The sequence below is a fragment of the Coturnix japonica genome, unplaced genomic scaffold, assembly GCF_001577835.2.
Source record: "Coturnix japonica isolate 7356 unplaced genomic scaffold, Coturnix japonica 2.1 chrUnrandom511, whole genome shotgun sequence".
NCBI classification, from domain to species: Eukaryota; Metazoa; Chordata; class Aves; order Galliformes; family Phasianidae; genus Coturnix; species Coturnix japonica.
In genome coordinates, this window is record NW_015439899.1 from 65,702 (window position 1) to 76,735 (window position 11,034).

General features: G+C 57.0%; 1 protein-coding gene across 1 annotated transcript in view; it reads right to left on the reverse strand.

Annotated features, from left to right (window-relative positions):
* The window catches only part of PRMT5 (protein arginine methyltransferase 5), a 34,587-nt gene that overhangs the window by 9,735 nt on the left and 13,818 nt on the right, over positions 1-11,034 (reverse strand). Inside the window, 4 exon segments of the mRNA XM_015850686.2 lie at positions 5-40; positions 1,322-1,444; positions 2,196-2,254; positions 2,679-2,756. Of these exon segments, the coding sequence (XP_015706172.1) occupies positions 5-40; positions 1,322-1,444; positions 2,196-2,254; positions 2,679-2,756 (296 nt within the window).

Consider the following 11,034-nt stretch of genomic DNA (forward strand, 5'->3'; position numbering starts at 1 on the left):
CACCTGGGAGCCCCACTGCTCCAACTGCCAGCACTGCAACCTGCAGGGGGATATGGGGGGATATGGGGTTATTATGGGGGATATGGGGGGATATGGGGTATATGGGGTGTCTATGGGGGGATATGGGGGCATATGGAGTGTCTATGGGGGGATATGGGGTGTCTGTGGAGGATATGGGGGAATATGGGGTGTCTATGAGGCTCTATGGGAGGATATGGGGTGTCTATGGGGGGATATCAGGTGTCTATGAGGTCACTATGGGGGGATATGGGGTCTCTATGGGTCCCTATGAGTCTCTATGTGTCCCTATGGGTCCCTATGTATCTCTATGGGTCCCTATGGCTCCCTATGGGTCTCTATGGGTCCCTATGGGTCCCTATGGGTCCCCATGTCCCTCTATGGGTCCCTATGTGTCCCTATGGGTCCCTATGTGTCTCTATGTGTCCCTATGAATCCCTATGGGTCGCTATGGGTCTCTGTGGGTCCTTACGTGACCACAGCGTTGTGGTTCTTCTCCACGGCGTACACACTGATCCTATGAGGGGTCTCTATGGGTCCCTATGGGTCTCTATGGGTCCCTATGTGTCCCTATGTGTCTCTATGTGTCCCTATGTGTCCCTATGGGTCTCTATGGGTCCGTATGTGTCCCTATGGGTCTCTATGTGTCTCTATGGGTTGCTATGGGTCTCTATGGGTCCCCATGTCCCGCTATGTGTCTCTATAGGTCCCTAAGAGTCTCTATGGGTCCCTATCGGTCTCTATGGGTCTCTATGGGTCCCTATGTGTCTCTATGTGTCCCTATGTGTCCCTATGGGTCGCTATGTGTCCCTATGTGTCCCTATGTGTCTCTATGGGTCCCTATGGGTCCCTATGGGTCTCTATGTGTCTCTATGGGTCCCTATGGGTCCCTATGGGTCTCTATGGGTCCCTATGGGTCCCTATGGGTCTCTATGGGTCTCTATGGGTCCCTATGGGTCCCTATGGGTCTCTATGGGTCCCTATGGGTCTCTATGTGTCTCTATGGGTCTCTATGGGTCCCTATGGGTCTCTATGGGTCTCTATGTGTCCCTATGGGTCTCTATGGGTCCCTATGGGTCTCTATGNGTGTCTCTATGGGTCTCTATGGGTCCCTATGGGTCTCTATGGGTCTCTATGTGTCCCTATGGGTCTCTATGGGTCCCTATGGGTCTCTATGGGTCCCTATGGGTCTCTATGTGTCCCTATGGGTCCCTATGGGTCTCTATGGGTCTCTATGTGTCCCTATGGGTCTCTATGTGTCCCTATGTGTCCCTATGGGTCGCTATGGGTCCCCATTACTCACGTGACCACAGCATTATGGTTCTTCTCCACCGCATACACACTGATCCGTCTCTGTGCCATCCGTGCTGCCCTCAGTGCCGCGTTCACCAACGGGCCGCGACCGGCGCCCAGCACCAGCACCACCCTGTGGGGCACACACAGGAGTGACCCACTGCTGACCCATAGATATGGGGTCTCTATGGGTCTCTATGGGGCGATATGGGGTCACTATGGGTCTCTATGGGGCATTACGGGTCACTTTGGGGCGTTATGGGGTCTCTATGGGGCACTATGGGGTCTCTATGGGGCACTATGAGGCAGCTATGGGGTCTCTATGGGGTCTCTATGGGGTCTCCATGGGTCTCTATGGGGCATTATGGGTCTCTATGGGGTACTATGGGTCTCTATGGAACGCAATGGGGTGTCTATGGAGTGCCATCGGGCATTATGGGGTCTCTATGGGGCACTATGGGGTCTCTATGGGGCACTATGGGGTCTCTATTGGGACTATGGGGTCTCTATGGGGTAGCTATGGGGTCTTTATGGGGCACTATGGGTCACTATGGGGACCCTATGGGGTCTCTATAGGGCACTATGGGTCACTATGGGGACCCTATGGGGCACTATGGGGTCTCTATGAGGCACTATGGGTCTCTATGGGGCACTATGGGGCACTATGGGGTCTCTATGGGGCGCTATGGGGTCTCCATGGGGCGCTATGGGGTCTCTATGGGGCACTATGGGTCTCTATGGGGCATTATGAGTCACTACGGGAAACCATGGGGAGTCTATGGGTCTCTATAGGGTCTCTATGGGTCTCTATGTGTCTCTATGGGTCCCTATGGGTCTCTATGTGTCCCTATATGTCTCTATGAGGCAGCCTCCCATTCACTCACTGTACGTTTGTTTCCTTCTCCTCGTCGGGGACTCGGTCCAGCAGACACTTATAGATGGCCTTATATGGGCAAAAAGGGGGCGGGGCCACGTCAGGAAGACACGCCCACCTCAAACAGGAAGCCCCGCCCCCAAAACAGGAAGTCAGGTCCCCAAAACAGGAAGCCCCGCCCCCAAAACAGGAAGTCAGGACCCCAAAACAGGAAGCCCCGCCCCCAAAACAGGAAGTCAGGTCCCCAAAACAGGAAGTCCTGGTCACGAAACAGGAAGTCCTGCCCTCCAAACAGGAAGTCTTGCCCCCAAACAGGAAGTTCCGCCCTTCAAACAGGAAATCCCACCCCCAAAACAGGAAGTCCTGCCCCCAAACAGGAAGTCCCGCCCCCAAACAGGAAGTCACTACCCCTAAACAGAAAGTCCCACCCCCAAACAGGAAGTCCCGCCCCCCAAACAGGAAGTCCCGCCCCCAAACAGGAAGTCCCACCCACCTGCTGGTACTGGCTGTATTTGATTGGATCCTTCTCAAACACTTCATAGGTCTGCGACTCCAGGTTGTCCATCAAAGGCTGAGCAGGAAGGGGCGGGGTCACAGCAAGACACGCCCCCTTCATTAGCATACCCACCCCACCCACTTCCTGTTGCCCAACCCACTTCCTGTCCCTCCCACTTCCTGTTCCCCCACTTCCTGCCCCCCCCACTTCCTGCCCCCCCACCCACTTCCTGTTCCCCCCCACTTCCTAGTTCCCCTCACTTCCTGCCCTCCAGAACATTCCTCGTTTAACTCATTCCTGTCTCCACTTCTGCCCCCCCCACTTCTGCCACCCCACTCCTGTTCCCACCCACTTTCTGTTCCACCACCACTTCCTGTTTCCAACCCACTTCTGTTTAACCCACTCCTGCCCCGCACTTCGGGGCCCCCTTTCACTTCCTGCCCCCCCACCCACTTCTGTTCCCCATTTCTGTTCGCCACCCCACTTTCCTGTTCCCCCTCACATTCCTGCCACCACTTCCTGTCCCCCCCACTATTCCTGTCCCTCCTACTTCTGCCCCTCCATTTCTATCCCCCACTTCCTTGTTTAACCTACTTCCTGCCCCCCCCTTCCTGTTCCCCAGCCCACTCTCCTGTATCACCCCCAGCTTCCTGTTTAACTTACTCCTGTTTAACTCGCTTCCTGTCCCATTGCCCTTCGCCCCCCCCCCATTCCTGTTTAACCGCAATTCCTGCCCCACACACTTCCCTGTTCCCCCCCACTTCCTGTTCCCCCCACTTCCTGCCCCCCAACTTCCTCGATTTAACCCACTTCCTGGCCCCCCCATTCCTGTTCCCCCTCACTTCTGTCCCCCACTCCTGTCCACCAGCTTCCTGTTTAACTCATTCCTGGCCCCACCCTATTACTGCTCCGAACCACTTCCTGCCCCCCACTTCCTGTTCCCCCCCACTTCCGCCCCCCCACTTCCCTCCGCCCCCACTTCCTTTCCCCCCAACTTCTGTTATAACCACTTCCTGCCCACTTCCTGTTTAACCATTTCCTGTCCCCCCTTCTGCCCCCCTTCCACTTCCTTGCCCCCACCATTTCCTGTCCCCCCCTTTCCTGTTCCCCTCACTTCCTGCCCCCACTTCCTGTTTACCCACTTCCTGTATTAACTCACTTCTGGCCCCCACCAACTTTCCTGCCATCAATTTTCCTGCCCCCAGCTTTCCTTGTTCCTTCCACTTCCTGTTTACCCACTTCCTTGCCCCCACACTTCCTGTTTTCTTCCTGCACCCCACACTTCCTGTTTTCACTTCCTGTCCCTACTTCCTGTTTAACCACTTCCTGTCCCCCCACTTCCTGTTTTAATTCACTTCCCTTTTCTCCCCCCACTTTCCTGTTCCCCTCACTTCCTGTCCCCCCCACTTCCTGTCCCACTTCCCTGTCCCATTTCCTGTCCCAACTTCTGTTCCCCCTCACTTCCTCTCCCCCCACTCTTTTCCTGTACCACATTCCTGTTTTCACTTCCTGTTCCCCCCCATTCCTGCTTAACCCCACTTCCTGTCTTTTACTTCCTGCCCCCCCACTTCTGCTCCCCCCACTTCCTGTCCCATTGCCTGCCCCACTTCACTGGGTTTTCACTTCCTGTTACCCCCCATTTCCTCGTCAACCTATGCCTTTTCCACTTCCTGCCCCCCCACTTCATGTTCCCGCCCACTTCCTTCCACCACTTTTCCTGTTCCACTTCCGTGTCCCCACCACTTCCTGCTCCCCACTTCCTGTTTTCCACTTCCTGTCTCCCCCCCACTTCTGGCCCTCCTACTTCCTGCCCCCCACTTTCCTTCGTCTTAACGTACTTCCTGTCCCCCCCCCTTCCTGTTCCCCCCCACTTTCTCGTTTAACTCGACTTCCGTCCCCACTCCTGCCCCCCACTTCCTGTTTAAACCCACTTTCCTGTCCCCCCACTTCTGCCCCCCACTTCCTGTTTAACCACTTTACTGTTAACCCAACTTTCCTGCCCCCCACTTTCCTGGTTCCCCCCACTATCCTGTTCTCCACTTCCTGCCTCCCCCATTTTCCTGTCCAGCCTACTTTTTCTGTCCCCACTCCTGCCCCCCCCACTTCGGTTCACCCCCACTTCCTGTTTTAACTTACTTCCTGTTTTAACTCGCTCCGTCCTGTCCACTCCTGCCCCCCCATTCTGTATTCCCCCCACCTTCCTCGGTTTTAACCACTTCCTGTCCCCTCTCACTTCCTGCCCCCAACTTTCTGTTCTGCGCTCACTTCCTGCCCACGTGTTTCCTGTTTTAAACCCACTTCCTGTTTAACCCACTCCTTGTCCCCACCTTCCTGCCCCCCTTCCTGGGTTACCACTCTGTTTAACCACTTCCTGTCCCCCACTTCCTGTCCCCCCCACTTCCTGTCCCCCCCACTCCTGTTTAACCCACTTCCTGTTTAACCCACTTCCTTGCCCCCCACTCCTGTTTAACCCACTATCCTGTTTAACCCATTCCTGCCCCACTTCCTGTTCCCCCCACTTTCCATGCCCGGGTAACCTGCAGCCCACGTGGGCACTGCAATAGTCCTTCGTATCCGGTGGCAAAAGTCGTTAGGCCGATGCGCGGGGGTCGGTTCTGCCCACGTGTTCAAGGTATTGCAGGGTAGGAGCTCAGCGGTTTTTTGGGACTCGTGATTTGTGGGGCGCCCCTAGCACACACCTCACTCAGCCTTGGGGGGCAAACACGCAACGTCACGCCGCCTTTGCCCCATAAGCGGACATTAAACACATTATGCATCGCCTGCCCCATCACGCTGCCCCCCTTAGGGAATGTTCAGCCACACAGCCACACCAGCCAGCCCCCATAGAGCCTCCAGCATTAGATCCCTCCAGCCCCACATTCCAGCCCCATAGATCCTTCCAGCCCACATTTCTCCACCCATAGATCCTCCCAGCCATCAGATCGCTCCATGCCACAACAGCCAGCCCATAGGCAAACATTCAGGCCCCACGCACACAGGACCAGCCCAAGCACCTACTCCAGCCCACCACAGCCCGCCCTGCGCACTATATTCCAGCCCCACTCCGCCCCATAGATCCGCTCCACAGCCACACAAGCAGCCCATAGAGCACCTTACTTCAGCACCACAGCCCCAGCAGGCCCCATTAGCAGCCTACTCCACGCCCCCAGCCAGCTCCATTAGCGCTTATTCCGGCCTCCACATTCCCACAGCCCGCACGATCCCTCCAGACCCCATAATCCCTCCCAGCCCCACAGCCCAGCCCCTAGGAAAACATTCCAGCCCCACAGCCCATCAGCCCCATAGATCCCTTGCAGCCCCATAGATCCCTCCCAGACCCACATCCAACCCCATAGACCCCAATTCCCAGCCCCACAACCGCCCATTCCCAGCCCCATAGATCCCTCCCAGCCCCATAGATCCCTTCCCAGTGTCCACAATCCAACCCCATAGATCCCTCCCATAGCACCCACATCCAGCCCCAACTAGATCCTTCCAGCGCCACAATTCCAGCCCATAGAATCCCTCCAGCGCCCATAAGAGCTCTCTCAGCCCATAGGCCTTTCCAGCCCCAGCAGCCCATTGCACTATTCCAGCCCCACATCCAGCCCCATAGAGCCTCTCCCAGCCCCATAGATCCCTCCCGACCCACAGCAGCCCCACAGCGCCTCATTCCAGCCCACTAGATCCCTCCCAGCCCCACACCAGCCCCATAGGAACATTCCAGCCCCCATACGCCCACATCCAGCGCCATAGACTCACTACCCAGCCCCAATCGATCCCTATCCGCCCCAATCCAGCCCCCATGTAGCGCTTTCCAAGACCCCAAGCCACGCTGCCATAAGAGACCCTCCCAGGCCAACCATACGATCCTTTCCCAGCCCACATCCACGCCCCATAGCGCCATTTCACAAGCTACAAGCCGCCACCCACGTAAGTGCGCTATTCCAGCCACAGCCCCACACGACAGCCCAGTAGCGCCTCTATCCCAGCCCCGCACGCCAGCCCGTAGGGCTACCAACCACGGCCCTCATAGATCCCCTCCCAGCCGACCACAGCCAGCCCCATAGGAAAACTTCCAGCCCACAGCCAACACCCACCAAGTCACTAAGCACTATTCCAGCCCACAGCACAGCCCTAGCACTACGCTCCAGCCCCACAGCCATGCCCCATAGACCCAACATTCTCCAGCCCCACAATCCGCCATGCCAATGCACCCATACAGATCCACATCCCGCCCGGATAAGTCCTCCCAGCCCATTCCACAGCCCCCAATAGATCCCTACCAGCCCCCATACATCATCTCTTCAGCCCCCCATAAGCGCACTATCCAGCCTCCACAGCGCCCCACATTACGAATCCTCCAGCCGCCAAATCCAGGCCCCATAAGTCCTCCCGCCTCATTCCACGCCCCAGTTAGATTCCAACCTTCCCATGCAACCCACATCAGCCCTCATACGTCCCTTTCCCCACAGACCCGGCCGCCCAACCCATAGAATCCTCCCAGCCCTACATCCAAGCCGCCACGATCTCACCCAGACACCGCCAACCTTACTCAAACCAAGACGCCCACATTCACCGCAGAGATCCAACATTCACCCAGCTATATAGATCCCACCAATACCAGGAAACAACCCACACCATTCCCCTAGCCCCAATAGATTCTCTCCGCGCCCAGACGCCCAACCACATTCACGCCCCAACATAGACTCCCCTCACAAGCCACACATCTCCAGGTCCCACACAACTACCCGCATCCCTCCCCAAGACCGCCCACAAATACGCAGCAACACACATGCAAGATTCAAAACATCCCAGGCCCCACATCCAGCACCACCACAGATCCTCCCACACCAGCCCCACACTCCAGCCGCACAGAGCCTCCCCAGCCCATCTCCAGCCCATGATCCGCTCCCAGCCCCGAAGCCAGCCGACCCATACGAAACCAACCCATATTACACAACCGATATACCCACAACTAGCCGCACCCATCCAGACTCCAAAACCTACTCCAGGTCCCACGCCCAAAGACACCACAGCCACAGCCAATATAGGCCCACACCTACCTCAGCCCACACGAAGAAACCCACGAGCAAGCCACTACCCGCAATATGGACCTCTAGTTCCAAATGGCCCCCCCCAAAAACTCAGCCCGAACACATACACGCATAGAGCATACAACCCCCACGCCCTCACAATAGATAACACATATCCACACACACATCACCACAGCCTGCTCACGCACAACTCCATTCAAGACTAGACTCCTAAATACTACCTCAACTCGCAGAACCACGGCCTCCCCCAATCACTCCAAGCCCACACCGAGCGCACAGCCCACCTCACCACGACGCCTCATCAACCAGCCCCCAACATAAGAATTCCCTACCACACGCACCCACAGAACACCAAACCACAGCGCGCAGCACACACCCACAGAGCTATCCCCTCCCAGACCACGCACCGCACGCCCCAAATAGTCCCTTCCCCCAAGCCCCCCCACACAGCCCACAGCCCAATAGCAAGCCTAATTCCAGGCCCACACCTAACACACACAAAGCCCACCCATAACAACAAATAGCATCACCTCCCAGCCATCCACTCGACTCAGATACCTCCCGAGCCCAAATTCCACGACCGCCCCGCACTACTATAGCGCACAACTACTCTGCCAGCCACCACACACACCCAGAACCCCCAAAGACACATACCAGGACAACCCTAAGTGCTCTTATCATCCAGCGCCCCAACAAGCCCAGACCACAACCAATTTATAGACATACACCACAAAACACCCAATAACCAGCCACATCACGATCCCTCCCAGTCACCCGATCAGCCAGCCCCATAGGAAACATTCGCACCACCCACATCCAGCCCCATAGTCCCTCCCCAGCCCCCATGCCAGCCCACCCAAACATACAACGCGCCCCTCACTTCCAACTCCCACACCCAAGCGAACTCAAGAGCACCTTACTCCCCAGCCCAACAAGGACCCAAAGCACCACTCCCATAGTGCCTATTCCAAGCCCAAAATCCACGCCCCATCACGGCCCCTCCGCCCCACAGCCACGCCCACATCAGGCTCCAACGGCACCCACAGCCCACAGGCCAGATCCCATGCAGCCTACTTCAGCCACCACAGCCCTACAGCAGACCGACATAGCACCTCTACTGCATTCCAGGCCCTCACAACACTCCAGCCAGCCCCCAAAATAACACAGCAACGACCCCAAACACTCGCCACACAACCCACAGCCAACGCCCCAGAACCACAAAACCAACCTCAAAACAACCCAGATACCCCAACCATAACCTCCCAACAAGCCACCCCAGAACAAGAAGGACTCACCAAAATCCGCCAACCCACTAACCCCCACACAAAACAAATACAGAGACAAACCACCCAAAACCAACCTTCCCAGCCCCACAGATCCCTCCCAGAACAGCCAGCCCCACAGACGCCCCACTTCCATTTCCAAGCCCCATAGATTCCCTCCCAGCCCCACATTGCAGCCCACAATCCCTACCAGCCCCACAGCCAAGCCCATAGCGCCTATTCCAGCCACACACTTACCCAGCCCATCAATCCCCTCCCCAGACCATAGATTAACCTACTACACCACCCATTCCAAGCCCCCATTAAGCGCCTATCCAGAACCCAACGCGAGCTCCACTACCGCGCAGCACACCTAGAGTCGTCGATATTCTCACGAGCCCCACAGCACAGCACACACCCAAAACCACCTAAACGAATCACACCTCCACAACACAAAGCTGCACCCACCAAGCACTAACCCAATAGCACAAGAGACACGGCGCCCTCACAAGTAGAGAAAGCCATTCAGCCCCAACGAACAATGAAGGCCATAACCCAAACACACAATCCCCAGCACCAATAGATCCTTCCCGACAACACCCATCCAGCCCCCATTCAAGGCGCACCAAATCCTCAAACGTACAACCATAATCTCCCGCCATCCACCACACAACAAACCAGACCAGCCCTACAACTGCCCACACAACATACAACTCAGGCTCCTCACAGCCAAGCGACACACCAAATAGTAGCCTATTTCCACGCCAACCACCAATACCCAGCCACCCCATAAGCCACTCCCAGCCTACCAGAAAGCCAAGCACCCATAGGCTCACAACCCGGCCCCACAGCCCACAAGCCAGCCCCCATAAGCACTACTCCAGCCACAGCACCTACAGCCAGCACCATCAAGCACTCTCATTGCAGCCCCACACGCCAGATCCCATAGGTCTCCAACCGAGCCCATAGATCCTCCGAGCGCGCAGCACGTAGATACACTTAGAGCGCCTATCACAAGGCACCCCCGATCTGATCGCCCCAGACGCCACCCCGCACAAGCCAAAGGAAACACCACCGCGCCCCAGCACTCACTATATCAGTCTCCACCAATCAGCAAGTGCCTCCGGGCCCCCCCCCAATGCAGCCCCACGTCCGCTTCCAGGGCCCCACAGCCGTAGGCCTCACATAGAGTCCCTCCCAGCTCCCAAGCAAAGCCAGCCACATACCGATTTTCCAGTAGTCACCCAGCATCCCAGCCATGAAGACATTATCTCCCTCCGCGGCTCCAAAGACTATATCCACTACCCAGCCCACAAATCAACCAGGGGCCCCACCTACAGCCCGCCCAAAACCACCGTTAATATCCCGACAACTCACACATCGCTCCACCCACGACGCGCCCCCGACCACAACACTACGATGTACATATTACCCAAAAGCACACAGCCGCCCATAGATCCCACAGTGCAGCGCCAGCTAAGATCCCTCTTCACAACAGCCCCAGCCGTCCCATAGGAACATCATTCCAGCCCACAGCCCACAGCATCCCAGCCCACCCATAGGATTACCTCCCAGTCCCACATCCAGCCCCATAGCGCCCTATTCCGTGCCCATCAACGCCAGCCCCACCCATAGACCTGACACTCCAGCCCCACCAGCCCGCCTACATAGTGCCGTCATTCACAAGCCCACCATCAGCCCCACATAAGGCACTCAGCCCCCACTCAGACCAAGCCCATTAGGGCTCCAACCGGGTCCCCCCCATGCCTACCCCAACACGTCCAGCGCCCATAGGCAAGCTATCCACCAGCACACAGCCACGCCAAATAGTTGCTGATTCCCAGTCCGCAGCAAAGACCCCATAGCCTCACAAACGGCCCCATAGATCGCTCTAGCCCCAACACTCGCCCACATAGCGCCTATTCCAGCCCCACAGCCAGCCACATGAGCGCCTATCTCGAGCCCAACAGTCCTACAGCCAGCCGAATAGCACCTATTCCAGCCGACGGCAGCACTCTCGCGCTTGTGTGTGTT